General features: G+C 46.9%; 1 protein-coding gene across 12 annotated transcripts in view; it reads right to left on the bottom strand.

Moving 5' to 3' along the window:
* RBFOX2 (RNA binding fox-1 homolog 2) overlaps positions 1-17,934 on the bottom strand; it is a 1,085,372-nt gene that overhangs the window by 486,594 nt on the left and 580,844 nt on the right. The window contains exon 1 of one of the 12 annotated variants that reach the window (XM_069654365.1): positions 6,263-6,520. The exons of the other annotated variants lie outside the window; for them this stretch is intronic. Within the exon in view, the coding sequence (XP_069510466.1) occupies positions 6,263-6,304 (42 nt within the window). The 5' untranslated portion in view covers positions 6,305-6,520. Of the gene's footprint in view, positions 1-6,262; positions 6,521-17,934 lie in introns of those variants that run through there. 12 annotated transcript variants of the gene reach the window in all.

Raw genomic sequence — 17,934 nt, 5'->3', positions numbered from 1 at the left:
CCCGATTCCTTCGGTCCTCTGGCTCCAACTCTCGGTACCCAGTCAATTTATGGAAGACCATAATACCGAAAATATTAAATATAGAAAGGGTAGTGGGGGTAAGGGGTTAAAATTAATGAGTATGGGTTTGGCGTGGCACTATAGGGGTAGAAAATCAGGTGGATTGGCGCCCCCCCCCCCAAATTAAAAAATACATTTAAAAAAAAGAGCAGTTTTTCAGTATTTTGGTCGTGATAAATCTACCACTGAATTTTCCGTCTGTAAAAATCGCATAACTGAACTCTCTGCAGGTCAAACATTTCTCCGAGCAGTGAATGGGAGGTAGATCCCTTTCTGCGGCTGGCTCCTTCCTCTGGAATGGCCCTCACCCCCTGCTTACTTGAACCAGATCTAAAGTTTCTGGAAACTTTTAAGACTTTCCTTTTCTCCTATTCCTCTCCCGTGCAAAGTCTCCCTCTGCCGCTACGATGGGGGACTGGTCCCTTCAGTCTCATATAGGGGCCAGTCCGTCCCCCACCAGTCCTTGCAGCATCCTTTGCCAGAACTTGCCAACAGGCTCCCTTTCCCTGACAAACCGAACTTGGTCCACCCTGCCCACTGCAATCCTCCTCCCCGCCCCACTTTTCCCCCGACACTTGCCTGCCCCCTTCCCTGGGGGCACCCCACTCCTGCACTTCTCGCTCTACCTCTTAACCCCCTACACTTACCACCTTCTCAAGCATTTGCGTGGTAGGATTGTCACAAGGCCAATATAACGGTCTTTGTTTTTACTCCCTTGTCCCCCCCATTTGTTGTGTGGCACCTGGAAACACTTGTGTATAGGCCCCTTACAAATGTCCAATAAATAAAATAAACTGGGTTTAACAGTACTTAATCATGCGTTTAATTTAAAAAAACAAGAAGATGTCTACGTTATGCTGGTATTCGTACATCACAAATATGTCGGTCACTGCATCCATCAAGCCCAATGTGCCAGTTTGACTTGTAGTTTCAACCCCAAATATGTCGACGCTGGGGAGCAGCTGTGGGTGGAGGCAACGGCGACACTAATGTGTCACAGGCGTACTAGAACAGTTTTGGGCCCAGACACTTTGGAAATTAACTCCCCAGTATAGCTATGAACGGTTCTTAATTTGTAAACTGTCCAACAAGTGCTTACAGAGGGGGGCACATGCCTAAATTGAGGGTAAATCCTCAAGTACATATATGTGGCCAGAGTGAGTAATTTGTATACTGCCAGATCTGGGAATGTATATGGCCAACTGCCTATACGAGTCACAAGCTTTGACACACTCCTCCCTGAAGGCTACATGATCCTCTGTTCCCAGGCAAAAGACAGGTGGGGGAGTGCCACTGATCTTCCCAGAATGGATACCTTTGTCCACCTCCCTACTCAGGCCTTCTCATCCAAGTGTCTAGTCCGCAGGCTCTCACTCGCTCCTAAATATTCCCTCCTCCTGGCCACCTGGACGGTCCACTCTCTTCCTCTCGGAATGGGCTGACCTGGCCTCCTCTCTATGTTCCTCCTCCCCTTCTCCTGCTGGGTGATCTCAACATCCATCTGGACTCTCATGACCCCTCAGTACCTTTCGGCAACCTATGTGACTCTCCCTCTCAATCCTCCACACTGCGGGCCACACTTCGGATGCTCTCATCTCTACCGACACCCATTTCTCTATCCCTCTCGCTACTTCTCTCTCTTGGACTGACCACTCTTCTCTCATCAAACTTTAAGCGCTCCTCTTGCAGCAGCACAGCCACTCGGCTTCAAAGTCACCAGACACATGAATAGAGTGACAGCAGCTGCCTTTGCCTCAACCTTCTCACCACCTCCTATTCCTGTGGCTGACTCCCACCCTGACACAGCCCTCACTAACTTCAATCTTTCCATCTCCAACACTCTTGATACTCTTGCCCCTGTCATGAGGATCCGACTGAAGCCTTCCAATAAGTGCAACTCTTGGTACGACTCTGATCTGGGTACCCTTAAACGCAAGTGTAGGGCACCTGAGTGGAAATGGAATTAGTCGAGTAGCCCCTCTGACAAACTGGCCTGCCGCCTCCTTTAAAGGCAATATCGACTCTGCATCCACTCCAAGAAAAGAGTCTTTATTCACGCCTGCATCTCTGCAGCCTCAAGCAACATGGCCATACTTTTCAAAGTCTGCAAGGAATTGGCCAATCCTGCAGCAGTCTCTGCTTCTCTCACACCCACCCAGGACCTTTGTTCGGCCCTTGCTGCACACTTCATCACAAAAACCCAAGAAATTCTTTCCTCCCTCTCTTCCACACTACAACAGACACCAACACCAGAGCCTCTTTTGTCCCCCCTCCCGTCCCCTGTCTTCTCTTACAACAGTCACACCCGATGAGGTCACCAGACAAGTCTGGTCCATGAAAGCTTCATCCAAATAGATGGACCCCCGCCCCTCCAAAACTATCAAGGACGACATCGACTCCATCGCTCCAGCCTTGGCTGATCTCTGCAATCTCTTTTTTGCCACTGGAGTTTTCCCCAACTGCTCTTATGCACTCCCTTGTGCACCCTCTGCTCAAGAAACCATCTGCCGAGCCCTCCATTCCGGCAAACTACCGTCCCATCTTTATCACTCCTTTCCTGGGCAAACTCCTGGAGAAGTTGGCCATCTCTCAGCTGACCCTCCACACTGAATCTATTGGTTGCTTCCACGACCATCAGTCTGGCTTTAGAACATACAGAGTCACGGAAACTGCTCTTCTGAACACCCGTGAAGAGCAGCTCTCAAATCTTAACACTAACACTCCATCTGTCCTCATTCTCCTTGACCTCTCCTCTGCCTTTGACATGGTTGTGATTGCAGGTATCTAACACCCTGTTAATCACAGGTCAGGCTCTGGCGTGGTTAACCTTTCTTTCCACCAGCTATCCCAGGTGGAACTCGGAACCTTTCTCTCTACTATCACTCTTTCGGCATGCCCCAGGGATCTAACCTATCCCCCCTGATTCTTCAAAGTCTATATGGCTGCCTTGGCACAGGTGATTGCCACTTTCACCTCTAACTTCCAGTGTTATTCGGATGACAACTATCTTTCAGGCTACCCTCAGCTGCCTCCTCTTCCTTGCTAATATCAGACTATCTGTCCACTATTTAGTCATGGTGTGCTGCAAACAACCTCTGCCTCAATGCCAGTAAGACAGATTGTTTGCATTGGGACCCCTGCTCCCACTTTCCCACGCTCACTCTGGCCAGCCTCCCGCCCACACCCACCTGTGAGGCTAAAAACCTTGGGGTCATCTTCAACTCCACTCTCTCCTTTCTCCTCTCACAGTTCAGACATCTCTAAAAAGTCCATCAGCTACACCTCCTCAGAGGTATTCTACCTTTTTTTCACTTTCCCCCAGCGGCTCACTGTCTTCAGAGCCCTGGTTCTCTCTGGCTGGATTACTCCAACAGCCTCTTTCTCAACCTCCCTGCTTCTGCTCTGCGCCCTCTGCAACTCATCCAGAACAGAACCGCTAGATTTATCCTTGCCCTCAAGCCCAGGGACCGCATCTCTCTGGCACTGAAATCCCCCCACTGGCTCCATGTGCCTGCAAGGATCAAGTTCAAGATCCTCTCCATTTTCCACAAGGCTTTCTGGGGCCTGGGACCTACCTATTTGCAACAATGCCTAGCTAGTCGCTCCCGAGCCCTCCACTCATCTACCTCCAACCTTCTACGAGTGAGCCGGTTCTCCAAGCAGAGATTTGGAGGGAGAGCGTTATCCTCTGCAGGGGCCTCCCTCTGGAATAGCCTCCCTGCGACCCTCTGTCTTGAGCCGGATCTCCTTAGGTTCTGGAAACTCCTCAAGACTTTCCTCTTCTCTTCCTTCCCTCTCCCTTTACCCTGCTAACCTATCCCTCTGCTATTTCCTTCTCTCCCTCCTTTTCCTTACAGCTTGTTGACTGGCTGCCTGGTGTACCTCAGTCTCACAGGTCCCTGGCACCCCCTCCAGTCCTCTCGCACTCGCCTCCGGGCCCTGCACTCCCCTCATCACTGCACTTGATCAGTGACCCAAGAGAGTGGCATCTCTCTGCACTTACGCCCCCCACCCCTTGTCTGTGCACTTGCAGGATCCGAATGCACCTTGCCTGAAGATGGTCTGTCTGCTCCCCCTTGTCTACACTCCCTGCATGGTAGCGCCTTATGCACTTGGAAAAACTGCAGAATCGCTGTCATACCCATTTGCGGTCATCTACCCTGTTAATTGCATTATATGCACTTAGTCAGCCGATGCAGACTTAACTTTGCAGAATTTCAAGGGCTCTGTACGACTGTTTTCCCCCTTGTTCCCTCCCTCCTTGAGAGCTTTGAAACACTAGCCTTGTGTATAGGCGCTTTACAAATAAACATTACCATACCATTATTTATAGATTGCCTGATAGGCTGAGGTTACACCCAAACTTCATGAGGTCAGACATTTACTCTGATGGGGTAAACGTGGAAAAAAGGTTTGCTGGACAAAAAAACAATTGGCTTTGCTAATGCTTGTTTACCGTTAACTCACATTAAATCCCATACCACTTTTATAAAGCAATTGTAAAACCAGTTAATTTTTTTTAAATTCTATATAAAATGTTTGAAACCCTTCAAAGGTAATTTTTTTTTTTAAGTATTACATTTTTTTAATAATTGCTTTGCTAAACGCTCATGTATACGATTTCATGATCGCTTCTGTTCGAAGACAAACGAACAAGATGATAAAAATGGAAAAACGTTTAACGCTTAGTTAATCCTGGGTTTCAATCGCACAAAATTGTGCATGCAGATATAAAAGGTCACTGCTACCTTATAACAAAATTACATTCTATAACAAAACACAACATGGGCACTAATACTGCCAAGAGCGACCTCATTGGATGCAGCAAGTTTAGGTATCCGACAGCACAGCTGGTCCTCCGGCTACACAGACTGACAAAAGCGTAGGTACCCCTTAGGTAACAGATGTTCCAGGCGATGGCAACAGAGCCATCCCTCGAGTTCTACAAAACTCTAAATCATGCCTTGCACATCAGAGTCCGGGTTACAGAGGTTACCACCTCAAACAAACTTAGAGATGCCTGCCTCCAACAGCAATGCATTCCACCCGGTTTACGTGCATTGCAGGTTGGGGCAGTACCCACTACTAGTACCAGTACCACAGCAGAACTATACCTCGCTTTGATCGAGAGGTGCGCAATTTAGATGTGTATAACCTGCGGGAAAGCCTGCTCTACGAGGCCTGCCTGAGCCCATAACTTCTGCGTGGCACCAGGGGGTAGCATGTACATGTAATCCGACAGGCAGAGCCAGCCGGGCCGTCATTCGAGAGGCAGCTATGCTCACGTCGCAGACAACAAATATATCCCTCTAGTAACAAAGATATTCCGTCCAGGAACAGACAGCAATGCAATCCATCTGGCAACACGTTCCCAGCATTTACGACAAGACCGTTCCTACTTTAGGTAATCTGGAAAAGGAGTACTACTGAGGTTGGTAGCAATGGCAAATAACATCCATAAGGCTAGGGAACTGACAACATCCCTGGTGGTAAACACTTAGTAACAATGGCGCCAATGTGTATACTTAAGTAGCCAGCAACACGCAACCTCGCAATACAAACATTGTTTCAATTTTTATAAAGCGCCACACGCCCGTGGGCCTCAATCACAAAGCCATGAACCCGGGGAGAGATTTGGCACGTTATATTAAATTTCCAGACTCAGACGCCTGAGCTAGTTCTTGGGGTGTGGGGACCTTCCATCCTATAGCAATTCCTCACGTCTTAGACGTTAAAGTGGTTCGGCGATCACGGGGTCAAAGAGCAGTATGCCTTCTAGAATGTAACCCAGCTAGCCGATCTTTCGCTGCGTGTTATAGTGCAGAGAAACTTTATGTACCTCGGCAGTCTTCACCGGGAGCCCCTTCCCCGTACTGCCAAGTCCAACATCCAGGACCACACGGATTCGAGTCTCAAATCTCGCCCGCCACCCGCATTCTAGCCCCTCGCCTGACTCTGGTCACTGTTCCCAACCGAACTTCCACACGTTAATACTTTGGTCCCCCAGTGTATCGCATTGGCCTCGTCCCACTCTTGCCTGCCACCCCTGTATGCCCCCCTCCCCCAAGCCAACTGCAACCTCAGCCACCATACATAACAGCTCCCTAGGCAGATAGTCACTTTTGAGCCGCTACACCATCTCATCTCTCACTGGTCGACCCCCGTCAGTCGCCGATTACCACTTCGCCCCCTGGCTCCTCACCTGCAGCTGATATCGGTAGTCCATGCAGTAGACTCCGTACATCTCGTCCAGCGCCCCTTGGTGGCACTGGGGAACGAAGGAGGAGGGAATGAAGACTTTGCCGGTCCGCGGACAGAGCTTTTTATGACGGGTAGTTTGAGGGAGAGGATCGCAACACTGCTTCCGCTGATCTGGCGATGACCCCCTCAGGATCCTATGTAGAGGGTCTGGTGTATGTGGACTGGGCGGGGGCAATTGTCTGGATCACCACCCTATCTCGGTTCCTCGTGGGCTCAGACCCCCAAAAAGCAGCACCTCTGCTGAGCGGCTAGAGGAGGAGTGCTAAAGATAGAACCCCCATCACCCCGCCCCATCCCTTGCTTTGGGAAGGAGGAAGACAGGTGCCGATCAGTACAGGCCATACCCCCGGGCCATAAAACACTCTGCTGCAGAGCAGCCTTCTGCTCTCTCCCATCCCCCAAATCAGTGCCCACCCTTCTGTTCCCCACCCCCTTCACAGGGATGGACAGCTGCCAGGAGGTGCTGGGTGGTGACAGGATCCGGGGCTATGTGCCTCCCCTTTCAGTCCATCAGCTGTTCCCATCATACTCGGGCAGAAATAGGTCCCGGGAGAGGAGAGCAGGGTGAGTGATGTAGACAGGTGACAACGCCAGCACACCCCCCCCCACCCCCAGTCAGTCACGTGGTCCTGGTTCTGTAAGCATGGAGACGGTTTTATCGGTAGGGGACAGTTTAGTAGCCATCACTACTGAAAGGTAGGAGAGCTATTGATACAAACAAGGGATGCTGAAGTAGCAAAGCGAGAGTGCGGAGGCGTGGGGTGCGTTGGGCAATCCGGGGAGGTGGGAGGGGAGACATTTATGCCTGGAAAGGGAGAGCTAAAGCTAAGAGGTAGGAGCAGGGAAGCCGACTTATGAATTTCGGGGGGAGGGCACGGGGGTCCAAATACAGGAAGTGACATCACTAGCAGTTATAGGACCGCAAATTTGCCTGTAGTCGCCAACTTGGTGCAACGGCGTGCGGGTGGGGGGTGTGGAGATGCAAGCAGAACAGTGGAAACATTGGCTAGCATGTACTGCATATACTAAAGTCAAGTAAGGAGATTTAAGCCTTCGAGTTGCATTCCAGTAGGCCATCATTGCCCCTACTCCACCCCTCTAATCATCCAGGTTGTAGTAGCCCTCAAAAGGCAGAGCAACACAACTAGGATGGGAGAACGAACTGCTGTCCCATCCTGTGAGTGTGTCAAATGTCAGAGCAAAGACTGCGTGTGCCCCCTACCTTGGAGCACAATCTCACTAATTTGGTGCAAATCTCGCAAGTGGGAGCATGGGAATCCCCTGCGAGTGTGTGGGCTGCAGACCCCGGATCACATGCTCACTTCAGTGTGAACCTGGCCAAGGCTCTTTGGGCAAGCATTCAGGATAGGTCTCACACCTATAAAATAGTGTGATATATTGAGTGGGCACGTCACTCCTTCGAGCATAGTATCAACAACTGAATGTACAGTTTCACTCTTGGTCACAGTGACCCCATGTATGTTAATGGAGTCAGTCTCCCATCTGGGAAGACAATTATATTTCTGTTAAAACACTCTGAATTGTCACTCAAGTTTTCTCGATCTATAGATCCATACCATATTCATTCAATGTGTGTGCAGGGGTGATAACTTGTGTCTGAGATCATTCTTTCATTCAAGAGAGATAAAGGGATAACAACCCCCTGTATGTGGGATCAGGCTCATTTTGCCCCATGGCCCCTCCAGAAGGAATGAGGCGGTTTTAAGACCCTGCTGATTTTGCTATCCGACAGGCTGAGCCTTCCATCCCTTGCCCCATCAGGGCTCCCAACATCCTGAGCAGCAGTTTATGGACAGCAGGCAGCTCCGGACATGCCTGAAGCCAATTGAATGTAGACAGATCTACTATTTAGACACTGAGAGAGCCATTAATCCACATTGGTGGTGAAGAAGCACTCCACATACAGAACACAATGGTATAGTGTTGCAGTCCTGCTGAGAAACAGGGTTGGATTGGCCTTTCGGCCTGTGGCTGGGCCAAAATCGTCCCTGGAGAGTGGGGGCCGGTTTCTGACCATGCCTGGGCCGGTTTGAACAAACTTTTTTTTTTTTAAATGTGAAAATAAATACCAGCAACGGCATAATTCATCAGAGCAAGGTAACACGTTACCTTGCATTTATGATTTATTTGCATGCATGATGTGTGCATCATAACTTATGATGCATGCATGCATCATTGACATGCTGCTGCAGCATGCAAAGTTGAGGGGCCTGGGCAACCAATTTTAGGGTAGAATAAGCATCCATTTCGGACTATGGGGGTCATTACGAGTTTGCCGGTCTGGGAACTACGGTACCAGTAAGCTTGCCGGTACCATAGTTCCCAGACTGGCAAACTACGAGTTGTGCTCGCAGGTGCCTTTCTGCCCACCAGGTCTGACCTGGCGGGCAGAGCGGCATCCGCGAGCACAGCATCTCGGAGGCACAGGCACCATTCTGAATGGTGCCGGTGCATCCGACATCCCCATTGAGCCCTATAGGGCTCAATGGGAATGGGGGAGTAATGGGTACCGGCACCCGGCAATGGGTTTTTACCGAATCTGCCGGGGTCGGCATACCCCGGTAATTGCCCATTGCCGGGTGCCGGTAATGTTACGAGTTTTGCAGCAGCCGTGCCAATTTTCCCGGCACGGCTACCGCCAAACTCGTATCGAGGCCCATATGTATTTTGCCTTTCGCAAGTTGCAGTAATAGCATGTTTTTTTTCTGCCGCTGTCTGTTACGATCACCACAAGACATTCCATCTCGGTGTCCGCGGTCTCTTGACAAAATTCTTGTGCCTAAAAGCTTCTGTACAGTGTACAGTACAGTGTACAAAAAACACAGGTAAAGGGGAAGAACAACTCTATGGTGCCTGGGTGGATTTCTCGAGGGTCTTCGACCAGGTGGATAGGGGTAGACTCTGGCTGAAACGAAGAGCAAAAGGCATCCCACAGGGGCTCTTGGGGATGCTCATTGAATTTCACAAAGAAAATAACAGTGTGAGACTAGATGAAGAGGGCCACAGGTCAACCAGTCACAGTGAATTGCAGGGTGAGGCAGGGTTGCCTGTGGGCCCTCTATTCTTTAATTTGTATACAGCAGACATGGGTGACTTTAGCGCTGTATGTGTTGGCCAGGCCAGCCATAAATGGTAAGAATATACACTGGCTGGCCTACGCAGACGACGTGGTGGTTTTAGATAGAACGGCTATTGCCCTGCAACGTTTACTCAATGGCATACACCAATATGCAGTGGAAAATGGGCTCTCCCTAAATTCAAATAAATCAAGGGTACTGGTCAAAAAAACTAAAATATTGTATTCCCCAGGAGGACAATGGGGGGGGCGAGGTGATCACAAGAGTGGAGGACCTGGTGTATCTGGGGTACAAAATGTATGCAAACCCGGCAATTTGTAAGGTGGAGCTGGATATCGAAGTAAAAATCAAACCATTAGCTGCACAGATGAAAAGAATTCTGTGGAAATACGGTAAATTTTCAGTTAGTCCGGTTCTCAAATTTTATCAGGCCAAAGTAATCCATGTCTTGTTATATGGTCTCGAAGCCAAACCACAGCTATGGAATACGTCTTGGCAAAAATGGGAAGGCCTTTTGTGGAAGCATGCCTTGGGTCTCCCAATGAGCTGGTCTATGGATAACCTCAGATTTGAGCTGGGCCTTAAATCACTAAATTGCCAAGCGGGGTAGAAACTAATGGTATTGCAACATCATATCACCACAGCCCAAGATCACTCACTATACACAGACATGCAAAAACATCTGAAGGCGGGTATATCTCAACATCTGGGCAGGCTAGATTCACTGGTGAAGGAGCAGCTCTAAGCGTAGACAGACACGGAACTGTTGGAGGAAAATCCAACAATGGCTAAAAAATAAAAATGGGAGGAAATGGATTGGGTCCAGACTGTTGGGAAAATAAGATCAGGGTCAAATCCTAATCCTCTTCAACATCAGAAAAAAAGCTGGGCTTTCTTAGTAAATATCTAAGTTTCCAGACTGGAGACTGAGGAACAAATTCCTGAGACTGAAATTGAATAGCCTACATACGGGGGAAATCTTAGCGAGAAGGATGGGGAATCTGGCTCTGAATCTGTGCCAGACATGTTCTAAACCGGAAAATCAATCTATCAAACATCTGATGATGGAGTGTGAAGGCACAAGAGGGGCCAGACAACAGTTCTTCAGCAGATTTGTCTCCGAATCAACGTATTGGGATCATGACCACTTATGGGAAAGTTTGATAGATGGTCAATCCCAACAAAAAACGATAGCAGTGATTCAGATGCTGGAGTACTATAAGTATTTGACTTTGCAGTATGGAAAAAAATGTTTATGTTGTGGTTTTATTTATTGGTTGAATACTGTTCTTTTTGTTGTTTGTGAAAGGTTATTTTGTAACCATACACAATAAAACATTAAAATAAAAAATGACCATAGCACATCAAGTGGCTATTGACTTCATTGTGCCACAATGAATGCTTTTTTGTAATCTATCTTTCCCATCTCACTGGCATGCTGTTGAGGATGTTTGTTTGCATGTATGAGGTAACAAGTGCTCAGAGTATGAAATGTTCTGCGAGTGCGCTAATTTCCCTATTTTGCAAACCTCTGAAGCCTGAAAGTAGATGCATGCAGGTTTGACATGCGGCCATTTTGGCACCAGACCTGCAGATGAACTTAACTGGTTTTCTGTTAAATCTCAGTTACCAGTTTAATGGTATCCACTGCAGAATAATTGCTCATTTTACTATAGCCGATATGATAGCTCAGTGGGTTGAGCGCTCGCTGCTGCGATGTGCGTGTGATCTGCAGGTTCGAATCCCAGCAAGGCCATCTCAGTCTTTCATCCTTCTTGGGTCAATAAATGAGTACCAACACAGGCTGGGTGATATTGTATGCATATTTGCTCTATAAAAAAAGAGCATAAGCATAAGTGCTATACAATAACATTATCATTTGGCCTTGGAGGTCTGCTTGCATTCACAGTAATTTGACAATATGGATCTATACACAGATATTAATGATACATATGGTGATCAATTCTCGTATGAAATGTATATCACATTAGTGAAGTCATAACCATATTTTTCATAGTGCACTTGGTAACAGTGCTATTTGATGCCACATCCTGTTTTGTCAAGGGGTGAAAGGTAGTGTTTCATCGCTTCCCGGGATGTCACTTTGGGGTGGTGTCAAATGACATCACTTCCGGTGATGTCCTCAGAGGTCATGGGTGAGGGGTGGGCCACTTTTTTTTGGGTGTCGAGGCCCATTTCTTGTCCCAGTCCGACCCTGCTGAGAAATGACAATTCTGAGCATGTGAGCAGTAGGCTGGATCAGTGCTGCCCCATAAAAGGTGTAGAAGCCTCTGTGAGAAGTGGCAGTACTGTCCCAACGTTGAGAAGTGTAGTATTTTCACATTAACTATGCTTCAGAACTTTGGGTTATTGAATAGTGCTGCTACATTCTGAGTAATTCCATACCTTTAAATGTATGAGCTCTTCTATAACCACGACAGTGTTGAGTTATTCTGATGTCAGACTTGTCAATAGTTCAGTATCATTAAATGTACTTCAGATCTTTAGAGTATCGGAAGGATAGCTCAGGGGCAACATGCTCGCCTTCGAAGCAAGACGAGACAGAGCAACACAGGTTCAATCCCTCGGTCCGCGCAACAGGTTCACTCCCTCGGTCCACGCAACACAGGTTCGCTCCCTCAGTCCGCGCTTAGAAACCTCTGGGTAGTACACGCATTATAAATAACCAATTAAAATAAAAAGAAATACATCTGTTGAGAAATGCTGGGGCCTTGTCAATAAGAGTAGCAGCTCAACTGAGAGGTGCTGATGTTGTCCCATCAAAAGTATAGCAGCCCCACTAAAATGAACTAGCATTGGCTCAACAAAAGCATAGTATTATCACTGAGAAGATTCAATAATTATAGAAGTCCTGTTACAGCAGTACTATCCCATCAAGAGTATAGCGAGCTAACTGAGGAGTACCAGCATTGCCCCATTTCAAATATGGCAGCTCTACTAGAAAGTGCTGGCTCATACGCCTTCGATCCCATAGCATTCGCCCTCACCACGTGCACACTCAGACATGCAAACAGTCTCATTTGCCCTCTCCCTTGCCCTGCTCCCTGCCCCCTCCCCCCTCCCTCATTTTGCATCTGTACCTCCATTTCTAAAAATCCTTCTGAGTTGGGTGTACCTCTTCATCTGTTCACCCCTCTTGCCAAGAGTGGTGCACCGATGTACAAATACACCCAACCCAAAACGATTTTTAGAAATTGAGGGACAGACTTGTTTTGCATCTGTGCCTCCATTTCTAAAAATCGTTTTGGGCTGGGTGTACCTCTACACGGTGCACAGATGTAGAAGTATACCTAACCCAAAACGATTTTTATAAATTGAGGGACAGATGCAACGCAAGAGCCTCTTGCTTTGCATCTGTCCCACAATTTCTAAACATCGTTTTTCCCTGGCTTTTCCCCGGGCCGCCAGAGAGAGCCACAGTATGGATGGAACAAAGGGCTATCCATACTGTGTCTCTTCTCTCCGGCCGGGGGGTCGGGGGGTGCTCAGCCCCGACTTCATTCTGCCGAGGGGGGCCCGGGCCCCGCAGCCCCCCCATACTCGGAGCCCCTGGGTAGGAGAACCAGATATGAGTGAGATAGACCAACGGAGTAGCCACATAGGAGAACTTTAGCCAGGGAACAGGCGGGAGAAAAGAGGGTGGAATGAAGTCAAAAAGGACTATGAAAACTAGACATTAAAGGCAGACGGAAGGACGGAGCTTTGGAGGCAATACGACCAACAGTAATGTAAATTAAGGAGGGAAACCTTCAAGTTTCCATTGTTGCACTCTTCTGCTATCTAGAGGTGACAACCAAAAGTTGTCCTGGAAAGGTTTTTTCAAAGTGGCCCTAAGGGTTTGGGGTGGTTATCCCTCAAGAAAACTTAGAAAATATGGGGCCAAAAAGTGAATTATAGAGCACATTTGTCCCTAAATAGTGATTAAAAAGTAGCTAACAATTATTATGCTAGTTTTTTGTTATGTTTAAGAGTGAGGGATAACAAACTGGAAGCTTATTGCAAATGCTTTCAATGAAAGGGACGTGGGGGATTGAGAGATGGAAGGAAGAGGGTTGTGAAAGGAGAATCAGAGAATTGGGAAGAATCACCATTAAAAACCCTATTGAACCTGCTAATAACGGAGCTAAGTCTATGGACTCGTGATCTTTCCATAACCTTAACAGAAATATAAATGGTGATGTTGCAGACTGGTCGTGGCTGATAGGGGCCTTACATAGCAGGATTGATGGCCGCTCACAGACTCGTCTTTAGTCTTGCCGGACAGTTAATAACACTTGCATGGAATTCCACGGGGCACAACCATTTCTTTACAAATCCGGTCCTGGGTCCTAATTACCTTAGGAGATTTGCCATTATTTTTTTTTCAAGAGACTATGTTGTTGGAAAATCCTGGAGAGCAGTGCGGTGTGCTTGCATGTGGTGTTCTAAACCATTTAAAAAAACGTATTTGAAGTAAGGTTCACCCCTAGCTTGAAAGCCCTTCGCAATAAGAAGACATGCCGAAACCAACTGGAAAAAAAACACTGAGCAAAACAAAAATCTTCTCACCTCCCTGGCTGAGAAATACAAAAAAAAAAAATTATCAATACCAACAAAAAAAACAATGAAAGAATTAAAAAATCCAGTTCAAGTACTAGGGAAATCTCTATACTAAGAATACGAATCCCCAGTCAACCCTATCAACTCGTGCATCAGAAACAAAATTTGGTGCAGCGATATCCAAAATGCACTTTCACAAAATATCCATGCTCCAAGATAAGATTACCGGCAAACTAAAATCTAGCTTACATAGTATTGCCCTAAAGACTCAAGAAGCTATCTTGCAAGAAGTCACCAACAACCAAATTAAACCTGGTTGCCAATTCAAATTCAAATCAGTCTCCATAAATGAGGTCGCAAATATAATTTCGTCCCTTAAACCATCCGATGTCTGGGGGATACATGTCCGGCTCCAATTATCAAAGAAGCGGCTAAAGACCTGGCTCTCTTCATCACCACCCTCATCATCAACTCCTTTAAATCATGCTCCGTCCCTACCAACCTTAAAGATGCTTGGGTACTACCATTATTTTTAAAAAACCAAATCTGGACTGTAGTGTCCCCACCAACTACAGACCAATTACGACAGTACCATTTCTCCTTAAAATTCTTTACAGAGCTGCCTATCTCCAGATCCAGTCCTACCTGCAAGTAAACAACCTACTAGGCAGCCGCCAATCAGGCTTTAGGCCAAGACATGGGACAGAGACGGCCCTACTTGATCTTAAGAACCAACTCGATAACCACAAAGACAAAGGAGAAGCATCCATTCATCTCCTCTTGGACTTATCCGCTGCTTTCGACCTGGTTGACCACAAAGTCCAGTGCAACCACCTGAAATCAGCCACCCACTTCTCCAAGGATGCTACCGCCTGGATAACATCCTTCTTCGACAATAGATCTATAAGAGTATTTTCACCCTCATCTGCAGCAGACCCAATACCAATCACCTGCGGACACCACAGAGATCACGTGTCTCCCCTACTTTGTACAATATATTTACAAAGCCTGTATTCGATATACTTGACAATCTGGGTGTCTCATACACAAATTAGGCTGACGACACTCAGATTGTCATGCCAATCCAAGTTGTACCACAATGGCACATGCATTCGTATTATCCAAGCTGGATTAGTGTAACACTCTAGCTGGGCACCAGCAAACATAACATTAACAAACTCCAGACACTTCAAAATAATGCCTTAAGATCTGCCCTAAGTATCCCTAAATTACAGCACATCTCCCACGAGAGAAGTGCTATCTAATGGCTCTCCATCAATGACAGAATTAAGCTTAAATCACTAAACATCACACAAATGCCTCACCAATAAGGCCCCACATACTTGACCAACAGATTCATCAAATACATGTCTGAACGCCCGATTAGAAAGGCACAATCTAACAGCATCAGAATTCCCAACTTCAAACTCATCAAAACAGGAGGCGCCAGCTTTCCATTCAGGGCAGCCCAACTGTGGAATTCCATCCCCGATACCTTAAGAGCATTACCTTCCTTCCATCTATTCAAGACCAACGCTAAGAGATGGCTACACACTGCTGACAATTGACTATTTCCTTCCTTGCCTTCCAGATGCTCCAACCCCGTACTTATGACTGCTTAACGTACGATATGCTTGTATATTGCATTTATGTATCCAAGTGTCATTATTCTCTGTAACCAAGAAACTTTTATAGCGCCCAGATGCCTCAGGGCCCGGTGCGCTCTATAATAAACAATACAAGAGGGCTTAGAGACAAGCAATACCCAAGACTAGTGATTACACTACTACAAGGGTCCCATTTGCACACAATCACAGCAAAAGCTAGCATGGCAACTCTGCCTCAATTCTTAATGTAACCAGGAACTCCGTCCATCCATTGGGAAAGGTGGAAGATTATCTTCGGCACATATTTAGCAGCCATTGGGGGAGACAAGTTGGCTCCAGCAAGGAAAGAAGTGGTACTGATACACAATATGGGTCCTGAAAGACTGTTTATGATGGGCTCCCAGAACTGATGATTGAAGGACAGGGTGAGCAAGAGGAGTTTTTCAGGGCAGTTAAACATTTTATTTTAAAAACAAACATTTTTTTAAAAAAATCACTTTGAGCCAAAGAACAACTTTCGAAAGACAAGTTTTTACAGTGGACGCCCGGAGCAAGTAGAAAACGTCATAGCAAATCTCAGGACGTGGAGTCACATGTGAGTTTGGAACACTCTAATTCACATGAGTGATCAGCTGGTGAGGTGCACAAATAATCCAAGAGTACAAGAGAAACTTTTACTTAAAGACATGGCACTGGAAGAAGTGGTGGAAGTTGCTAAAAGAGTTGAGCCGACAAACACGTATAGAAGACACTTCAAAGGTGAAAAACAAGAACATGAAAAAGTTACCGTTTGTGCTCATAGGGGTTTTAACAGGAAGAACCGACATGGAGCAAAGGAGATGAAATGTTTCAGATGTGGCAGCAATAGACATTTAGCGATAAACCAAGTCTGTTCAGCAAAAAGAGCGGCGTGTCTTAAATACAAACTGAGGGGACATTTTGGAGTGTATGGTCAGCAACGTTGAAAGTATCCAATGACCCACAGTAACAGGAGCTGCAGTCCACTGTACAAAACCAAAGGAGGTACGTATTTGAAATAATGGCTATTGCAGGGGAAAGGGAGGCCCCCATGGATAGTTTACCATGAAATTATCAATTTATATCCATGAAGGTGAACAGTTGATCCCCATGGAGGATTATATGGGCCAAGAAGTATACAGAGGCATGGGAAAGAAACCCAAGTAACCTGAAGGAACGAACATGTTATCACGCTATATGCCTATGGTGAAGTGGAGATAGAGCTTTTGGGAACATTTGAAGCAGCAATAGAGTACAAGGGAAGGGTATCCGGTAATAATATCCCCATGTATATAGTCACCGGGAAAAGGCAGTGGCGACTTTATATATGTTAACATATATAAGGGGTGAATGGGAGCGGGGGACGTCGGGGTGTCCCCCCGCATGTTTCATGTGATAATGTCCCTGCAAACCACTGTCATTTTATGGTGACATTTGTCAGATGGCATTTTTGCAGGGACATCACATGGAACCAAGGGAAGAAGGTGCTCAGCCTGGATATATATGGCTAATAAAGGATCTATACTATTGGGATGAAGCAAGCGATGTAGGGCATTAGGATACAGACAGGATCAAAAGTGACAGTGGCAGACTTGGAGGGCAGTTGGGCTATGGAATTTCCAGAAGTATTTTCAGAGTACATGGGAGAGCTGTAGGATTTTCCACGTAGCATTCGACTAAAAAGACAGACGTTCCAATTCTCCATAAGGGGAGGTCTGTGCCTCATCACACAAGGGAAAGTCTAAGGGAAGAGCTCAATGCCATGCTTCAGAAGGGGACTATTGAAAGGATTGGGAGTTCAGAATGGTTGTTGCCGGTGGTCCTCATCACAAACAGTAATGGCAAACTCAGTCTGTGTGGTTCTGAGATTTAAACAAACATGGGTGAACAGATACCCACTGCCCATCATTTCAGAGGTATTGACCCTGGGCGAGGCCAAGTTCTTCATGGTTATAGATTGGTCAGTGGTCTATCATCAAGATCCATTATCTCGTGAATGTCAATCTGTAACCTCGCCTTTTGGACTGGCGTCTGCTGCTGCAGTTTTCTAAAGGGTCATGGAGAGAGTAATGGAGGTGCGGGGGGTGTCCAACACCGGTATTCCAGGATGATTTCCTAGTGTATGCTGCCACAAGGGACGAACATGATCAGGTATTGAGGAATGTTTTGGCGAGGCTCGGGCTGGGTTGGCTGTTCAGGGGAGCAAGTATAAAATATGTGTTGATGAAGTTGAGTGCTGGGTCATAAGGTGTCAGCCAAGGGAGCTGGCCCCAAGTTGAATCTGGTTGTTGACTTGAAATGCATCTGAGCCTATGGTATAAGGAGCAGTT

Source organism: Ambystoma mexicanum, chromosome 3q (assembly GCF_040938575.1).
Source record: "Ambystoma mexicanum isolate Mex_15411 chromosome 3q, UKY_AmexF1_1, whole genome shotgun sequence".
In the NCBI taxonomy this organism is placed as follows: Eukaryota; Metazoa; Chordata; class Amphibia; order Caudata; family Ambystomatidae; genus Ambystoma; species Ambystoma mexicanum.
The sequence above is the reverse complement of the archived record's forward strand: the minus strand, read 5'-3'. Positions and strand labels throughout refer to the sequence as shown.